The sequence below is a fragment of the Ahaetulla prasina genome, chromosome 13, assembly GCF_028640845.1.
Source record: "Ahaetulla prasina isolate Xishuangbanna chromosome 13, ASM2864084v1, whole genome shotgun sequence".
Lineage (NCBI taxonomy): Eukaryota > Metazoa > Chordata > Lepidosauria > Squamata > Colubridae > Ahaetulla > Ahaetulla prasina.
The window spans coordinates 1,159,029-1,177,169 of record NC_080551.1 but is presented as its reverse complement, the minus strand read 5'-3'; the positions used below and the strand labels follow the sequence as shown (position 1 = coordinate 1,177,169).

The 18,141-nt window shown below is 49.9% G+C and overlaps 2 protein-coding genes across 6 annotated transcripts; both read left to right on the top strand.

The window, feature by feature from the left end:
* The first annotated feature begins 67 nt into the window (after window positions 1–67).
* Window positions 68–10,341, top strand: TTLL13 (tubulin tyrosine ligase like 13). Of its 5 annotated transcripts, none has more exons than XM_058155819.1 (16): window positions 68–446; window positions 636–927; window positions 1,092–1,132; window positions 1,565–1,683; window positions 2,241–2,371; window positions 2,495–2,651; window positions 2,812–2,955; window positions 3,192–3,277; window positions 3,766–3,991; window positions 4,720–4,904; window positions 6,677–6,865; window positions 6,973–7,156; window positions 7,668–7,868; window positions 8,799–9,141; window positions 9,619–9,859; window positions 10,112–10,340. In XM_058155819.1, the coding sequence occupies exons 1-16, from the start codon at window positions 398–400 to the stop codon at window positions 10,251–10,253; spliced, it is 2,730 nt and encodes a 909-aa protein (XP_058011802.1). In that variant the 5' UTR covers window positions 68–397; the 3' UTR covers window positions 10,254–10,340. The 5 variants fall into 5 exon arrangements, with proteins under 5 accessions (XP_058011802.1, XP_058011801.1, XP_058011803.1 ...); XM_058155818.1 differs by having other exon boundaries at window positions 10,082–10,340; XM_058155820.1 differs by lacking the exon at window positions 10,112–10,340 and having other exon boundaries at window positions 9,623–9,804.
* Window positions 10,342–16,729: 6,388 nt separating this feature from the next.
* On the top strand, window positions 16,730–17,913 carry NGRN (neugrin, neurite outgrowth associated). Its single transcript, XM_058156236.1, has 3 exons — window positions 16,730–16,986; window positions 17,063–17,173; window positions 17,255–17,913. The coding sequence occupies exons 1-3, from the start codon at window positions 16,877–16,879 to the stop codon at window positions 17,574–17,576; spliced, it is 543 nt and encodes a 180-aa protein (XP_058012219.1). The 5' UTR covers window positions 16,730–16,876; the 3' UTR covers window positions 17,577–17,913.
* Window positions 17,914–18,141: the final 228 nt, after the last annotated feature.

The following is an 18,141-nucleotide window of genomic DNA, read 5'->3' as shown; positions in this document are numbered from 1 at the left end:
CTCTTATTATATTAATATAACATATTCCTACAACGTATTATATGTATTAGTATTCACCGCAAATCACCTGGTTCTCGGCCGCGCCACGTTGGCAAACCCCACCTCCCGTCCGCATCTGCATCCCTGGCCGGCCGGCCTATTCCTCCCGCCGGAGAGCGCCGGGGAGGCTCCCGCACGGGGTCTGGCGGCTCTTTCCTCCGGGCGACGCGACGATCGCTCGCCTGGGGCCGAGCAGAAACGCCTCAGCCGCAAGGGGCGGGATGTGGGCGGAGACGTCAAAGCAGCTCGTCGCCCAGAGATGACGAAAGGGCTAGTGGCACACCGCCTTCGCGTCCCTCGTTGCCATGGCCCCGTGCGCGCTCCGTAGGCCGCCTGACGGGCGGGGATCCTGGTCGGCATGGTGACCGCGTCGCGGCCCGAGGGAGTCTCTGGCGGCGCCGGGCTCGGTGAGCTGGGCGGGCGGGAGGCCGTGGGCGGGCCGGCCGGCCGCGAACGAGGCTTCCCCCGGCCCGTGCGCGGGGAGCGTGTCCCGGCTGGGCGAGGCGCGCGCGGGCTGCGGGCTCGCAGTAATAATGGTTGCGCTTGTCACAATCGCTGCCGCGGCGCTGACGGCTCGGCTGCTGCTCTTGCCCAAGGGCCCGAGAGGATGAAGATCGGCCGAGAAGAGAGCAGCGAGTCCGAGAACGAAAGCGACGAGGAGGACGAGGAGGAGGAGGAGGAGGAGGAGGGCGGCGGCGGCCTGTCGGACGAATCTGCCAACGAATGCCTGAAGAGGCCGGAGACCGAGCGGAAGGAGCCTCCGCGCGCCTCCCCTCCGGACAAAGGCCCAGAGCCCGGCTGGGAACAGCTCGGGGCCGGCCCGGAGGAACCCACGGCGGAGGAGGGCGAGCCGGAGGAGCCCCGGCCGAAGAGGAAGAGGAGGCACCGGTGCGCTCCCGGAGGACGGGCGGGAGGGAGGGAGGGAGGGGGTGCAGCGCCCCGGGCCTCCTCCTCCTCCTCCGGCCGGCCGGGGCTTCTCCTTCTGGGAGGCCAGCAGCGCCGGCTGCTCCCTCTCCCGCCCGGCGCGACGCCCTTCTCTGTTCTCCTCCTAGGCTGCTTTCCATCAACCTCGCGAACTGCAAATACGAAAGCGGTGAGTAAAGGCGGCTTCTTTGGCGCTTTCCTCTGCACACTCGGGCACAGAGATTGGCACAGAATCAGAGCAAAAGTGAAATAACGAGAGGTAACCTGATTTTCTCTCCTGTATCAAGAATGAAATCTCGGGGTTTTCTGGGGTGGGGGAGGGGAGAAGCAGGCAGGAGTCGGCTTTTGCATTCCAAAGGAGGAAGTCTGCCTTTATTAGCTTTGGCAGTAATGAGCCAGGGCTGTCTAATCTGGGCCAGGAGAGCCACTGGATTCCTTGCCAGGAAAGGGAGGATTCCAGGGACTCCTTTGGAGGGGTGAATAATCTGAATGATCCTTCCTGATGTTCAAGTGCCTGTAGCTTCTGGTCCTGCAAGCAAGGCCAGAAGATCATCGGATGCCTCTTGGAACCAGCTTTGTCCATCTGTTTACTCTGCTGCAGTTAGGCGTGCTGCTCGGCGCTGTGGCCTGAAAGAAGTGGGGGAGGATGAGGAGTGGACTGTTTACTGGACTGACTGCTCAGTTTCACTGGAGCGTGTCATGGAAATGAAGAGGTTTCAGGTACCCAGCACAGCCAGGGCGAAGGGAGCGGAGAAATATAAGTGCTGATTTCAGTTCTTTTATAGCTTGGGAAGGCTGGCTGAAGTGGGGAGCCTTCTCCTGGAGCTGAGGAGTTGGGAGAGGGAGAGGGAGAGGCACTAGGATCTGGGATATCCCATGGCAGGGCTTATATTGCCCATTCCATGTAGCTCCCAACAGTGGGAAAAGATTAGAAGAGCCTCAGAAGAATGAGAATAGGGACTCACCAGAGAGGAGCCCTTGCTGGGTTCCTATCTATATTTCCACCCCCACCCCATATACTTTTATGCAGCAATTCACTTGGTTTAGTTATTGGGTGAAATGAATAAAAAGTTGCTAATGTGCCTTTGTTTTTTGTTATGGAGGTTGGGGTTTGTTTGTTTTTTACACGCAGTCATAATTATTTTCTGAAATGTTGAAGCTGTTTGGGAAGATGCATTCCGTGACTGAAAAGTGGGGCAAAGCATTCTGCAGAGCAACAAAACGAAAGCTGTGCCAAGGCACTTCCATTTCCTTCTCCTGCTTTTGCTTCATTCCAGAAAATCAACCACTTTCCTGGCATGGCCGAGATCTGCCGCAAGGACCTGCTGGCCCGCAACCTCAACCGGATGCTGAGGCTCTTTCCCAAGGAGTACTGCATCTTCCCTCGCACCTGGTGCTTGCCAGCTGAGTGAGTGAACGAGAGGTGGCGGTGGTTGTGCCAGACACAGGGAACCCTCTCAGTTGACATGCCATGGGATGCTGGGGGCACGTGGGTTGGTTACATGGCAGTCCCTGTGTTGTCTTTCTGCAGCTATGGGGACTTCCAAGCCTATGGGCGAATGAGGAAGAACAGGACGTACATTTGCAAGCCGGACAGTGGCTGCCAGGGGAGGGGCATCTTCATTACCCGGAACCCCAAGGAAATAAAGCACGGCGAGCACATGATTTGCCAGCAGTATATTACTAAGGTAGGCCCAGGAGCCTGGGGCCCAACAGTTGTCCAGCCCTGGGATATAGAGCAAGAGCCCTAGACAGTTGAAAATGTGGTCTCGGCTATGGGTCCTCGGGGCTCGAATCAGGCGGCTGGGAATTGTTCCTTTCCCTCAGTCTCTCATCCTCTCTTTGCAGCCCTTCCTCATTGATGGCTTTAAGTTTGACATGCGCATTTATGTCTTGGTCACCTCCTGCGACCCCCTGAAGATCTTTGTCTATGAGGAGGGGCTGGCCCGCTTTGCCACCATGAGGTACATCGAGCCCAACAGCAGCAACCTGGTAAAGAAGCCCAGGAACTGGCATTCGCTTTGTAGGAAGATAAGCTGTTGGTGTCTGATGGGGCTTTGGGAATAACTATGGAGAACTTGACATGGTCAAGCCCTGCAGGCTCCCTGGGCTGGCACAGTGGTGGTACAGGGGAACAAGGAGAAGGTGAAGCAGGTGGGCAAGGGGAGAATTCCAGGGGCCTTCAGGAGTGGAGAATCAGGCTCCCCCTCCCAACGTCTCTCTCACAGGATGACATCTGTATGCACTTGACCAACTATGCCATCAACAAGCATAATGAGAATTTTGTGCGGGATGACAACACGGGCAGCAAGAGGTATTGCTTCCCATTCCCTTGCAGAAGAGGAGGCAGCACTTCTGCTAGTAGGGACCGGGGGGAGGTGTGGAGGTGGGGAATAGGACACCAGGTGCCCATTTGTAGGAAACTCCACTTTTCTCAACTCCATGAAACAGCTGCTTTGAAAAAAGTAGTTGATTTGCCCCCTCTGTCTGGCTCTTGAGGGGGGCGACAAGGCATACCTGCGTCCTAGCGGGAAAGACTCTGTCAAGATCTCCATCTCAGAAGGAGCTTGGGAGAAGTCTCTCTGCCCCAAAGCAAAAGGCTGTACCCACCCTGAACAAGGCTGGGAACTGTAGGCTTCTCTTTGCACCCCTCTGTGACTGGGAGGGAAGTGGCTGCACCCCAAGGGAAAGCCAGACTGCCTTGGAAGGGCCTAGAGTTCTTGGGGTGGGTGAGTGATCCTGGGGCAGTGTTGGAGTAGAATTGCTCCTGCAGCAGCTCTTCTCCCTCCCCTGACTCAACAGGAAGCTGTCCACCCTGAACACTTGGATGCGGGAGCACAGCTATGACACAGCTGAACTATGGCAGGACATTGAGGACATCATAATCAAAACGCTCATTGCTGCTCACCCAGTTCTGAAGCACAACTATCGCACTTGTTTTCCCAACCACATCTCTGGTTGTGCCTGCTTTGAGATTCTGGGCTTCGACATCCTCCTTGATCGGAAACTCAAACCGTGGCTTCTGGAGGTAGATATCCTTCCCAAAGCTGTTCAACAGTGAGATGGGTGAGATATAAATTAAAGTGTCCATCTGAAGCAGGAAAAGTTGCCCTTTGGTTTACCTGCTCTAGCACCTGTTGAATTTTGAAAGAAATAGGAATGAGATCCTCCTCAGAGATTTTGAAAGTTGGGGATGAAGTAGGGCAATCTTTTTAAACATCCATCAAGCAGTAGAAACAGATATTTCAAATTAAGAACCGTCCACTCAGTTTCTATTGCCAGCCCTTCCCATCATTCCCTTCAGCAGAGAATTTCCTGAGCGTTTCTCTTTGAGACCCAGAGGAAGTTTCCTCTGCCTGTAGGGATACCCAACTTTTATTCTTAGTAGTGTCTATGGAGATTCTCAGTCAACCAGGTCACTTGAAAAAGTGCTTTTTCAAGAGGCAACTTGACTTTCTGGTTTCTCTTTGAAGATGTTTTGGTCAGAGCTAAAGAAGCTTCTTGGATGAGAAGCAAAACTTCTTCAAAGAAAAACCAGAAAGTCCAGCTGCCTCTTGAAAAAGTACCTTTGGGATATTCTCAGTAGTATTCTCTCCTAACCGAAGTCCTACATACAGCCTTACAAGCTGTTCTTTTTTAGGAAATTAAGAAACAAGAAGAGATATCAAAAAGACGCTGTGATTCCCCTAGTTCCTCAGGTCAAAATGAATGCAAAGGCTGCCTTGGGGGGCGGGGTGTCTTTGATCACTCTTTCAGGTCAACCATTCTCCCAGCTTTACCACGGACTCGCGTCTGGATCGGGAAGTGAAGGATGCCTTACTCTGCGATGCAATCAATCTCATTAACCTGCGGGCCTGTGACAAGAAGAAGGTGCTGGAAGAAGACAAGAGGCGGGTGAAGGAGCGCCTTCTGCAGCCCCACCAGCAGCCCCGAGAGGCCAGGTAGCTCTGTGACCAGGTCTGTGGTGGCCTTTCCCAGAGGGCCCTCACCAGTCTCTGTCCAGCCACCACAGGGGAGACAGTCAGAGAGCCAGCGGAGAATCTGAACTGTACACTGTGTGCACAATTACAGGTAGTTCTTAATTTACAGTAGTTCACTTAGTGACCGCTGGTTTAAAGTTACAATGGTGCTGAAAAAAGTGACATGACCAGTTTTCACACCTATGACCAGTGCAGCATCCCCATTTGTCATGTGATTTACATTCGGATGCTTGGTAACTAGTTCATGTTTATAACGGTCCCGGGGTCAAGTGATCACATTTTGTGACCTTTGGACAAGCAAAGTCAATGAGGAAGACAGATTCACTTAACACCCGTGTTACTAATTTAACAACTGAAGTGATTCACTTAACAACTGTGACAAGAAAGGTTGTAAAATGGGGAAAGCTTCACTTAACAAATATCTCATTTAGCAACATACATTTTGGGCTCAATTTTGGTCATAAGTTGAGGACTACCTGTATTAACAAGTGAGTATGTTGACCATATCATCATTTTTATGCATATTTCTACCTCCAAGGTGTATAAACTGGAATGCTTACTGAATATAAGCACATTCAGGTGATGTATATTTGTGTAAATGAGAATGTGATCTAAGGAGATCAACACATTATTAGGCAGCTTCTTTTCCTCAGGCAAAATGGGCCAAAAAAGAGAATTAACTGACTCTGATGAGTCAAAAATTGTAAAAAGTCTTTCAGAGGGATGCAGCACTCTTGTTAAAATATTGGGATGTGATCACAGAACCATTAAACATTTTGTTGCAAATAGTCATCAGGGCCACAAGAAATGTGTTGAGAAAAAAAGATGCGAATTAACTGCCAAAAGATTTGAGTAGAATCAAATGTGAAACTACTAGGAATCCATTATCCTCCAGTGCTGTCATATTCCAGAATTGCAACCTGCCTGAAGTGCCCAGAAGTACAAGGTGTTCAGTGCCCAGAGACATAGCCAAGGTAAGGGAGGATGAAACCCGACCACCACTGAACAAGGCACATAAGTTGAAATGGCAAGAATGGGCCAAGAAATATCTGAAGCCAGATTTTTCAATAAAGGCCTTAAAGATGACAGAATAATGACATGCCCCTCTTCCTCACCTGACCTAAACCCTATTGAGAACTTGTGGGTTCTTAAACGGGAGGTTTATGGTGAAGGAAAACAGGACACCTCTCTGAATGGTGTCTGGGAGGCTGTGGTTGCTGCTGCACAAAAAGTTGATCGTCAACAGATCAACAAACTGACAGACTCCATAAATGGAAGGCTTATAACTGTTATTGAAAAGAAGGGTGGCTATATTGGTCACATCTTTTTTTTAATTTCAGAAAAGTTTATTTGTACATTTTGAGTTGTTTGTTTATTATTCTCACTTTAACAGGTAAAAACAAGCAAGATGGGAAAATTTTGATTTTTCATTTAGTTGCATAATAATTCTGCACACTAATAGTTGCCCGATAATTGTCCACACAGATATTCTCCTAAGAAAACCAAAACTCACTTTTACTTTCTTAAACATTCAGGTTGAGGTTTATTAACATTTTAGATTGACCAAGAACACTGTAGTCGTTCAATAACAAAATCAATTGTCCGAAATACAACTTGCCTAATAATTGTGCACACAGTATAGGCTGGTGTGTGTGTGTGTGTAGCCCAGGGCAGGGAGGTTCCCTATGGCCCAGCAGGACTATGGTTTAGGGCCAGCTCTTGTTATCTTCCAGGCGTGAACAGATGGAGAGCAGCCAGGCCGCCTGGCTGGCCCAAGCAGAGAAGTACGAGAACAGCCACCTGGGCCACTACCGGCGCATCTTTCCTTCACATGGCACTGAAAAGTACAGCCCTTTTTTTAAGCACAGTGGATCCCTCTTCCAAGAGACGGTAGCCTCCAAGGCCAGAGAAGAGTGTGCCAGGTAGCTGGGGGTGGGAGGGGGGAGAAATGGGGCTTTTGGTCCTAATGAAACTGCAAATGTAAGAGCAGTCTGTTTGACTGCTGACTGCATGGCCCTTTCTGCTCCAGGCAGCAGCTGGAGGAGATCCGTCAGAAGCAGGAGCAGAGGGAAAACACAGCTGGGAGGAAGAAACGGGAAGTGAAGGAGAGCTTGCAGGGGGAGTCGGCTGGAGAGAAGGCTCAGGAGAAGAGCAAGGGCAAGGCTGCCCTCACCCGAATGGCATACAGCCACAGCAAGACCTGGAGCCCCAAGGTGCCCTGCGAGCAGGGTGGGGGTGGGCTACTCCCTTAGCTTCTGCATGGCAAATACATGGACCTCTGCCCAAATGAAGTCCAGGTGGAGTGCCACACAATGTTGCATGAACTTGGGAGAAATAGAAACTGATCTTGATTGGTGTTACCTTCAAAAGAAGCTGCCAAGGTGGCTGAAATCTGATACTGAGGACAATGTGTTGGCCCTTCCCTCGGCTGGCTGGCTGCCCTAGGATGATGTGCAGAGGACCCAGACCAGGGCAGTGGCCTCAGTGGGGCTTGGTGTGCTCAGGAATTAGCAAGAACCCCTCAGCCTTGGAGCTGCTGAGCAGCTGGCCAAAGCGGTGGCCCTCACAAGCCAAGGAAATTGGGGCTGGAGCCTACGGGCATCAGTTCTAATCTTAGAGAATCAAAGAGCCTCTGGTTTGGTTTTCTGGAGAGTGTGTAAAAGTTAATTTAAATGGGCATTTAAATTAATTTTTGAATTAACAAGCTGCCATTCTGCTTCCCAGATGGCCTCCTTACAGTATGACAGCATGACTCCCCAAGCAATAGTGGAGGAAGAGGAAGTCGAGAGAGTCAAGGCCCTCCTGCGTCGAGAAAACCTCATCCGGGGGCTTGGCATTGTTGACCAGCTGACCCGCCTGCTGCGCAGCGCCGAGCCAAAGCCTGTGGAAGTCCAGAGGCCCCACATCAATGTCTCTGAATGCCAGGTGACCCTCTGCACAGGCCTGCCATCCCGGGGAAGGGCTGGGCACCAACGTGGTCCAGTGGGGAAACTCAAGGCAGCCTGTAGCTGGGCAGGACCATTTAGCCATGTGATGCAAGCCCAGCTCTGGGCAGAAATTCAGAATAAAGCCTTCCCATCCGATGAATGGGAGCCCACTGCTTCTGCTTTCAGTTTGCTTTTAGTGTCATTAGTTTTTCCAAACTTTCAGCCAGTCTGCCCCCCCCCCTTAACCTAAATGGATTATTCTATGTTCAGGTTTTTAGAACCGTCTTCAGTGTGACATCCTGTGAAGTATTTGATGGGGCTATGGGATTTCTCTGGTTGTCTTTGCTTGGGACTAAACTCCTCCCTCCCTCCTTGGCCTCTGTTTCTGTTCCTTCTCCTTCTCTTCTGTGCCAGGGCATGTTTGCAACCGCCTTAAAGCTGGTGTCTGAAAGAGGAGAGCACTCGAAGTCTGAAGCAGAATCCCCTGGAGTTCTTGCTTCCATTGATGTGATCTAATGACTGGCTAGGACTTGTCCTTGCCCCTCCAGATAATATAGCAATCAATTGCCTAATTTGGAAGTGCTCAAATATGCCGTTAATAATTTTCTGATTTGTGGCGTGCGTTTGAGTCAATGTTTGACTCCTGGCAACTGCCTGGACTAGTCCCCGCAACTTTCCTGGCAAGATTTTTCAGAAGTGGTTTGTTACTGCCTCCTTCCTTGGGCTAAGAGGAGGTCACCCCATTGACTCCTCACCTGGTGCCTTAAGCATGACACCAAACCGGCTCTCATTTCCTAATCTGAGGCATTAAACAACCTGCCTCCTATAGGGCAGGGCGAGTCATTGCAGAAAATCTGCACCTTTCAGAGCCTGGTGGGTACCGGCGCAGGAAAGTTGTTTTCCCAAAACTTCAAATTTTGTCTTCCAGCCCCATTTTCTCCAGGATGTGTTCAACAACCACAACACCCAGGATCTGATGACCCTTGTCCCCCTCTCCCTCCTGAGGGGCTCGGCTCAGGAGCTCGGCCGCCAGATCTTGCAGCAGCAACCCACAGCACGAGTCCAGCTGCTGGGAAACCAAGGCTTCATCCCAACTATCCTGGGTGCCCTCTCGGGCCTTGGCCCCCCTCGTGAGCCACAACTCCACTTCCAGCCACCCAGGAACCTCAGCTGGCTGGGCCCAGCCATGGTGGGCGAACCTTGCACTCTGGCGCGGATGCTGAAAGCAGGAGGGCGGCGCTTTGCCAGTGCCAAGAATAAAGCAGAAGGCAGTGAGTGTCTGGTTGGGAGCTGGGGATCCCTGCAGGGGCCTTCCCTGTCTGGCAACGTTCCAGGGCTCAGGAGAGCACAAGGGCTCTAGAGAGTAGCAAACGGGGGCCAGGCCAATAGATTTGTCTGGGCACCCACATAGCCTGGGGAGCTTCCTTGCCCCCTTCGGCCCTGTGTGGAGGAAACAGTGTTGGCTCTGCAGTTTAGATCAGGATTGGAAAGCCCTAACACAGCTAACGGGGGGAGTGGGAGGGGGGGGAGAAGCTGTGCACCTTCTTACAGTCACTCCCGGCTACAAGGCCATTTTGCCCCTGAGAACTACCTCACCTCCGGCAACCATTTTGGCCACAGAAAGGGGGTTCTGGACTTGGAGCTGCTGTGGATCTCGGGGTGCAGAAGAGATTAGGGTCCATTTACAGAGTTGCAGATAGTCCTGCCTGCTTCTGGCCAAGACCTCCAGATGCCGTTTCCTTTTCCAGACAGAGTTTCATCGAGCAAGAGGCCTCTCTACATGAGCCCCGGCTCCCTGAATTGCTTATCCCACCCTGGAAACGTCGCAGGCACCATCTACAGCAGCTTCCCCTTCCCATCTGTTGCAGCTCCTCTCAACCGTGCTGACCTGCATGGACTGGCCATCAACTCGGCTTCAGCTCCCCTCATCCGGCGCGGGAGTCCCCATCGTGCCACCACTGTGGCTGCTATGCATTCCAGCCAAGCCAGGTAGCAGCCTCCTCACTTCTCCCCTCACCTTGAGTTGGGGCCAAGCCTGCGACTCCTAGCCAGCTGGCCTTTTCTTCCTTCAGGAAGGGGACCTGACCCAAAATCTCAGCGGATCCTTGGAGCCCAAAGAGTTGGGGCTGGGGGGGCGCCTATTGCTGACCTATGCAACAGCAGAGAATGAATCTCTGCCCTGGTGCATCCAGACACCTACATCTCTTTCAGCCATTCTCCCCAAAACTTCCACCTCTGCAGAGCCGTGTTTCCCCTCCAGCTAACAGCAAGTTCTGAGAATGGTTCTGTGCACTTGGGCTGCACCCCTCCTCTGCTCTCTCTGCAAGCCAGGTTCCCGCTGCAGTTGCCAGTCAGCCTGCCCAAGCCCTGGGACAGTTCTTGAAAAGCCCTATGGGCTGGGAAGAGGTTTCTTTTGTAGCCAACTTTGTATTAAAGTTTTATACAGTTCTACCCACAAGGTTTTGTCCGTCCTTTCACTTACAAGCTGCATCATCCTGTCATTTTTGGGAGGACCCTGAGGCTGGTACCTATTGAGTCCTGCAGAGCTTGACAAGGGCAACAGGGTTTTTTTGTTTTTGTTTTAATATAGTTACACGTACCTTTGTGTTGTGTCTTGCCCGCTCTCACCGCAGCCGGGGTCTGCTTATCTGCTTCCAAACGCTGAAGAATGTCCTCCCGGCCCCAGCCCTGGCTCCATGCCCAGACAGGCTGAGGAGGGGGCATCTCCCGGCCCCAGCCCTGGCTCCATGCCCAGACAGGCTGAAGAAGAGCAAGTATCTCCAGCCCCCAGCTCTGGCTCCATGCCCAGGCAAACGGAGCAACTAGACCCCTCCCCCTCCTCCACAGCATGTGAGCCTGAGGAAGGTCAATTGCCAACAGCTGTCGATTGGAGTGACCCTCGCGTCAGAAGACTTGATAGGTGGAGGCAACAGAAGGAAGGGAGAGGCAGGCCTGGATAAGTGCTGAGTCATGGAGCCACACCCCATGGCCTATATAAAGGATCTGCTTTCTGGCAGTCTCTGAGTCAGGCAAAGTCTAAACATATCTTGCTGAAGTCACTTTCTGGTCTCCTGCCTGCCCTGAGGACTTTGCTAGGACTTTGGCAGAGCTGCAGAGGCACGCCTGATTCGGATTTCCCTGACCCGGCCGTCAGCAGAGGAGTGGGACACGATACTTTGCACCCACACAGCCCCATGTTTTTCATACTTGTTGGCTTTACACTTTATGATTTAACTATCCTTTCAAAGCTTTCCATGCTTGTGGACACTTTGCAAAGTGAACTACTAAATCTTATGCTGTTGGTCAGATGCCTGTTGCTGCTAATTTGTGCCTCAGTACTGAATGTAGGATTTGCAGGACAGATACTAAGGAATTAGAACACCAAGTGCGTTGCCAGAACAGGAACAAAGTTTGAAGAAATTTGATTAAGGAATTGTCCTGGAACAACACAAGGATGCTCGCTATCGCCTTTACTATTTATATTGACTTTGGAACAGGGGTGAAATGCTCTCAGTTTGGACCGCATTGGCCGATCCAGTAGCGATGGCTGCAGCAGGTGGTTGGGAAAACTGGTTGCAAAAATCTCTGCCCCCCCACCATGCCTAGCTGAGCCACTCAATCGTCAGAGCCTTTTTTTACTTTTAAAAGCATTTTTTTACAACTTATGCGGCCAAATAGGTTGTAAAAATGCTTTTAAAAGGTAAAAACAAGGCTCTGATGACCACAGCTGAGCCGCGCGATTGTCAGAGCCGTTTTTTTTTTACTTTTAAAAGCATTTTTTTACAGCCTCTTCCGCTGGTTGTAAAAAAATGCTTTTAAAAGGTTAAAAAAAGGCTCTGATGACCACAGCTGAGCCACTCAATCGTCAGAGTTTTTTACTTTTAAAGCATTTTTACAATCTCTTGGCTGAATAGGTTGTAAAAATGCTTTTAAAAGGTAAAAACAAGGCTCTGATGACCACAGCTGAGCCGCGCGATTGTCAGAGCCGTTTTTTACTTTTAAAAGCATTTTTTTACAATCTCTTCGGCTGAATAGGTTGTAAAAAAATGCTTTTAAAAGTAAAAAAAAAGATCGTGCACCACAGCTGTTCACCCCCCCCCCTCGCAGGCTGTTCTACTTACCGCATGTCTCCTTTTGGCATGCACTGCACGTACGGACCTCACATTTGGTGCATGGTGTGCACTACGCATGCGCACGCAGCCAGCGAACTGGTAGTAAACCGGTTCAGATTTCACCACTGCTTTGGAAGTCTTGAACAGGAATATTAGACAAGATTCAGAAATTAAAGGAATGGAGATAATAGAAGAAAGATATAAATTACAAGGATTTGCAGACGATTTAGTATTTATTGTAGAAAAACCATTGGAGTCAATTCCTAAACTATTAAAAAAGATAAGAGGAGTTTGGAGAGATAGCAAGATTGGAAATAGAGAAAAAACTAAAGTTATAGTCAAAAACCTTATACAAAAACAAAAAGAACAACTGGCAGAAAGGTAGACTTGCAAATAGTCAAGAAGGTTAAATGCTTGGGAATATACCTAACAGCAAGACGTGCAGCAATAAAAAAAGATAAGTATAAAATTATTTAAGCAAATAAAATTAGATTTGAAAAAAATAGAAAAATTTCCATTTATCAATGTTGGGAAGGATTGCTACTGTAAAAATGAATATTTTACCAAAATTGCTTTTCCTGATCCAAACAGTACCTATAAAAATTGAAAAATTCTTTGATGATTTGAATAAACTGATCCTGAAATTTATCTGCAAGGAAAGAGAGAATTAAATTGAAAATGTTACAAGAATCTAAATGGAGGATTTGGATTACCAGACTGGCTTTTTATTACCAAGCATGTGTGATAACATGGCTAAACAAATGGATCACCCTCAGACACAAGAGACTGGCACGTACCGCTTGCTAGATTAGCTAAAATGTTTAAAAATACATCTAGCAAATATTAGAAATGTAACCAAAAAACGGGCACTTATTATCATATGTGGTTGACTCGTGTGAAAGTAAAGAAGTTTTGGGCAAAAATTCATAAGTAGTTAGAAAAGATGATAGGAAAAATGTAGATTTTAAATCTGAACTGTTTATTACATATAATATCAAAAACCTGATAAGCAAACTATGTATTTAATATTGCACGTTTTAGCAGCAGTGAGGATTATATTTGCACAATATTGAAAAAATGAAGAAAGACCACAAAAGGAAGAGATAATTAGGAAGATACTAGATTGTGCATAAATGGACAGACTTATGCTGAAGATTAAACAGAAAGAGGACACAGAATATTATCAGACATGGACTTTATTTTACCAGTGGTTGGAAAAAAAGAGGTGGAGATTAAAAACGTAATCTGTATTGACAACATGTTTATTAAGCACAAACAAAATGTAAACAATGGGAAATCAATAAAATCTTTTTTTTAAAATTTGTCCTGCGATGTACAGGTAGTTCTCAATTTACAGGAGTTTGTTTACTGATCGTTCAAAATTACAACAGCACTGAAAAAAATGACCTATGGTCATTTGTCACACAACCTTTGCGGCATCCCCATGGTCTCATGATCAAAATTCAGGTGCTTGGCAACTGATTCATGTTTACAACTTTGCAGTGTTCTGGGATCATGTGAGAAATGGTAAGAAAGATTGTAAAATGGGATGAAACTCAGTTAACACGTCTGACTTAGCAACAGAAATTTTGGGCTCAATTATACTCATAAATCGAGAACTACCTGTACCTTGATGAACGTATCTTTTCTTTTATGTACACTGAGAGCATCTGCACCAAGACAAATTCCTTGTGTGTCCAATCACACTTGGCCAATAAAATTCTATTCTATTCTATTCTATTCTATTCTATTCTCACAGATCTCCCGAATTCGACTCCCCAAGGGGTTGCTTTTGTTGGGCAAATTTTAGAGTCCCAAAATCATCGTCATCACCTTGGAGCTGTTCAATTTAGGCAAAGAAGTTCAGATAGCAGTGAATGAGGATTAAGTCTCCAGCAGGCCCTGGATGCTGCTACAGCACAAGATGGGAAGTATGATTTGATTGGGGTTAGAGCTGGAAGTTTTATTTCTTCATGTATTTATTCCTCTTTTCCTCACAAAAAAAAAACCCCACCCTGTGAGGTGGGTTGGCTGAGAGAAAGTGACTGGCCCAAAGTTACCCAGCTGACTTTCTTGCCTAATTTGTTACCTTAAGTGAGCTTGTTATCTTAGTAAACTGGAAGAGCTAGCTTGTGTAAGCAGCCTCTCTTCCAGAAGTTAATTGAAAAAAACAGGTTAACCACAGAATACCTCCTCTAATTTTTCTCAGTGCGGCAGAGGATGGATATTTGTCAATTTAATAATAATAACAGAGTTGGAAGGGACCTTGGAGGTCTTCTAGTCCAACCCCCTGCCCAGGCAGGATACCCTACACCATTTCGGACAAATGGTCATCCAACATTTTCTTAAAAATTTCCAGTGTTGGAGCATTCACAACTTCTGCAGGCAAGTTGTTCCACTTATTAATTGTTCTAACTGTCAGGAAATTCCTCCTTAGTTCTAAGTTGCTTCTCTCCTTGATTAGTTTCCACCCATTGCTTCTTGTTCTACCCTCAGTTGCTTTGGAAAATAGTTTGACTCCCTCTTCTTCATGGCCACCCCTGAGATATTGGAACGCTGCTATCATGTCTCCCCTAGGCCTTCTTTTCATGAAACTAGACATACCCAGTTCCTGCAACCGTTCTTCATATGTTTTAGCCTCCAATCCCTTAATCATCTTTGTTGCTCTTCTCTGCACTCTTTCTAGAGTCTCAACATCTTTTTTACATCGTGGTGACCAGAACTGAATGCAATATTCCAAGTATGGCCTTACCAAGGCATTATAAAGTGGTATTAACACTTCACGTGATCTTGATTCTATCCCTCTGTTTATGCAGCCTAGAACTGTGTTGGCTTTTTTGGCAGCTGCTGCACACTGCTGGCTCTTTTTTAAATGGTTGTCCACTAGGACTCCAAGATCCCTCTCACAGTTACTACTATTGAGCAAGGTACCACATATACGGTACCTGTGCATTTTGTTTTTTTGGCCTAAATGTAGAACCTTACTTTTTTCACTGTTGAATTTCATTTTGTTAGATAGCGCCCAATGTTCAAGTCTGTCAAGATCTTTCTGTATCTTGAGCCTATCTTCTGGAGTGTTGGCTATTCCTCCCAGCTTGTTGTCATCTGCAAATTTGATGAGTTCCCCATATATCCCCTCGTCCAAGTTATTGATGGAGATGTTGAAGAGTACTGGGCCTAAAACAGAGCCTTGGGGTACTCCACTGCATACTTCCCTCCATGTGGATGTAGTTCCGTTGAGGACTACACGTTGAGTGCGGTTGGTCAGCCAGTTACAAATCCATCTGCTGGTGGTGCTGTCTAACCCACATTTTTCTACTTTATCTAGTAGTAGGTTATGGTCTATTTTATCAAATGCTTTACTGAAGTCCAAGTAAATTATATCGACAGCATTCCTCTGGTCCCCTAATTTTGTCACTTTGTCAAAGAATGCAATAAGATTAGTCTGGCATGATCTGTTTTTGACAAACCCATGTAGGCTTTTGGTTATTACTTTGCTTGCTTCTAGGTGTTTGGTGATTCGTTGCTTGATTATCTTTTCCAGAATCTTCCCCGGTATTGAGGTCAGGCTGATAGGTCTGTAGTTTCTGGGATCTGTTTTTTTCCCTTTTTTGAAGGTGGGAACTACATCAGCTCTTTTCCAGTCCTCTGGCAGTTCCCCTGTGCTCCAGGATCTTTGGAAGATATAGTTGAGTGGTTCTGAGATCTCGTCTGCCAGTTCCTTCAGAACCATGGGGTGTAATAGGGTAGACAGGTGTTCACTTACCATTTTTTCCCCTATTTTAACTTGTGTTCCTAATCTGTTTTTTGTGGTGCTGTTTTTGATAGTTTGATAGTTGATTGTTTGTTAAACAAGGCCTGAAAGCTGATCCTGTTAAGTCAGCTCTACAGTTTATAAACCATGGAAGGAACTGAAACTCAGTTCTTTCTAAGGGGACACTGGCTTTTGTGGAGGGAAAGAGTTTGCAAATGAATGAAACCGTTTCAGACAAAAACTAGTTTTAAGGAACATTCTCACTGCATCCCCTGAATTTGAAGATGCAAACGTTTCTTCTAAGACCAGAACTCCTCCTATAGGCAACAGAAGTAACCTGAGATCTATCATATTACTTGTGAATGCAGAAGTGTGCGTCCTCTTTCTGAAATGTGTGAATGCCCGGGTGTGTCTCCCATTATTCGTTTGGAAGAGACCCCTCAGGTGTGTGGCATCTTGAGAGATCACGGCGGTGAGCCTTGGCTATTTGCTTTGGGTTCTGAGTTTTGATTCCACACTTTCCTTTGCCGGATCATGCAAAACCCAGCTGAGGGTGAAGAAGGGCTCGAGGCTGACAAACGGTTCGGCCACCGGATGCCCAGGATGTTTTGTGAGAGAGGTTTTCAGGCAAACAGGTTAAGCTGTTGGTGGGCAGCTGCTCCCAGTCCGGCTCCGTCATCGCCGGCTTCCCCCAGCTCAGCTCAGCTCTCGGCAGCCTCCCTGGAAGGCCTCCGGGGTTGCCTAGGCGGGCCGCCAGCAGCGTTACGGGCACTTCAACCGCGTCTTTTAGGGGCGCCGCGGCGCCTTAGAGACCTGCGACTGAAGCCTCCTCAGCCCACCGTTGCGGCAAAAGCTTTTACACAAGCGACGCAAAGCAGGCAACCGAAGGCCGGCAACGGAACGTCCGAGGCTCCGAGCGCAAAGCAAGGCCCCGCCCCCCTCGCGCCTCCCCTTCGGGGGGGAGGGGCGGGGAGGCTGCTCCGGGAGGGGCGAAGGAGAGGCGGAAGCAAGCCAGGCGCAGGCGCGGGAGACGCAGAACCGCCGGGCTCCTCCGGCTGCCGTTGCTGCTGCTTTTGTGGGGAGGGGCCGATCGCGAGGGGCGCAGGGAGGCCGAGCCGAGCGCGGGGCCGCCTACCGATCATGAAGCCCCCGCGGGTGCCGGGTCCGCGGAAGCTGCTGGCCGGGGTGGCGGCCGCGCTTGCCGACAAGGGAGTCCCGGCGCTGGACGAGCAGCTGCAGGAGCTGGAGAGGTAGGCGCGCCCCCCCCCCCTCCCCCGCCGCCCCCCCCCCGCCCGCCGCCCCGCCTGACCCGCCTCTCGCCCGCAGGAGGCTGCAGTGCCGGGCCCGGCAGGCCCGCGAGCGGCGGCTGCGGAAGGTGATGGAGGCCGCGGAGCCCCCCGAGCGCACCTTGACCCTCCGCGCCATGGAGCAGATCCGGTAAGGAGAGCCGCGCGCGGACCCCGCTCGCCCCGTCCAGCCCCGCCTGACCCTGGCCTGCCTCCCTTCCTCCCTCCGCAGGTTCCTCCACCGCGCCTTCCCCGGGGAGTGGCCGGCCGGCCGGCTGGCGCAAGGCTTCGGCGTGACGCCCGAGGTCATCCGCCGGGTGCTGAAGAGCCGCTTCTGCCCGTCGGCCGAGCGGGGCCTGAAGCAGGACGCCCGCGCCGGCGCCCGCCCGCGAAGTCGCCCCGGGAGCGCTGAGCCTGCCGTCCGCCCCGGAGCTCCGCCCGGACTGTCGCCAGAGGGGGAGGCCGCCTCCCGGGACCCCCCGCCCGGGAGCCGCCCAGGGAGCCCGTGGCTGAGCAGGGGAAGAAGCGGCGCGGCGGAGCCCGGCGAGAACTAGAACCGAGGGGGCCCCGTCGGCCCGGCCGGCCGGCTGAGGGCCAAAGAGCTTCGTCCACGAATCGGCCGAAGATTGTAGGGAGAGGAATGGGAGAGGCCGCCGTGTCTGCCTCCTCTCCGTTCCTTGGGCTTTTGAAACGATGTGGGAATAGTTCTAGGCCGGGGGTCTGCAAACTGGGCTCCCGGAGTTCCTCAGCCAGCTTTGCTGGGAGTTGAAGGCCACAAGTCTTAAAAAGAGCCCAGTCTGCAGACCCCATTAGGGCAGACAGAAGAGCCCCCTGGCTGGCCCTGCGCTCTCTTGGAGGGAAAGCGCCCAAATAAACTCCGTGATCCACAACTCCCAAGCGTCCGTTTCTTCCTTGGAGCTTCAGGAAAGACCTCCACGGTCCAGTCGAAGCCTTCTACCAATGTGCAATGGATGCACCTTGAGCAAGAGCCGGCAGACTGTTCCCGTATGCCACATTAGAAAGGAAAAGGTTTTAGCTAAACCTTGGTTGGGCGGTTGGGCTTAATCAGAAATACAGAAGTCTACAGAATAATAGACTTTATAATAATATATATTATTA

Coding starts and splice junctions, on each gene's coding strand:
- TTLL13 (XM_058155818.1), top strand. CDS start 398: ATGGTGACCGCGTCGCGGCCCGAGGGAGTCTCTGGCGGCGCCGGGCTC. Junction 1,684..2,240: donor TGGAAATGAAGAGGTTTCAG/GTACCCAGCACA, acceptor GCTTCATTCCAG/AAAATCAACCACTTTCCTGG. Junction 7,157..7,667: donor GCAAGACCTGGAGCCCCAAG/GTGCCCTGCGAG, acceptor TCTGCTTCCCAG/ATGGCCTCCTTACAGTATGA.
- NGRN (XM_058156236.1), top strand. CDS start 16,877: ATGAAGCCCCCGCGGGTGCCGGGTCCGCGGAAGCTGCTGGCCGGGGTG. Junction 16,987..17,062: donor CAGCTGCAGGAGCTGGAGAG/GTAGGCGCGCCC, acceptor TCTCGCCCGCAG/GAGGCTGCAGTGCCGGGCCC. Junction 17,174..17,254: donor CGCGCCATGGAGCAGATCCG/GTAAGGAGAGCC, acceptor CTCCCTCCGCAG/GTTCCTCCACCGCGCCTTCC.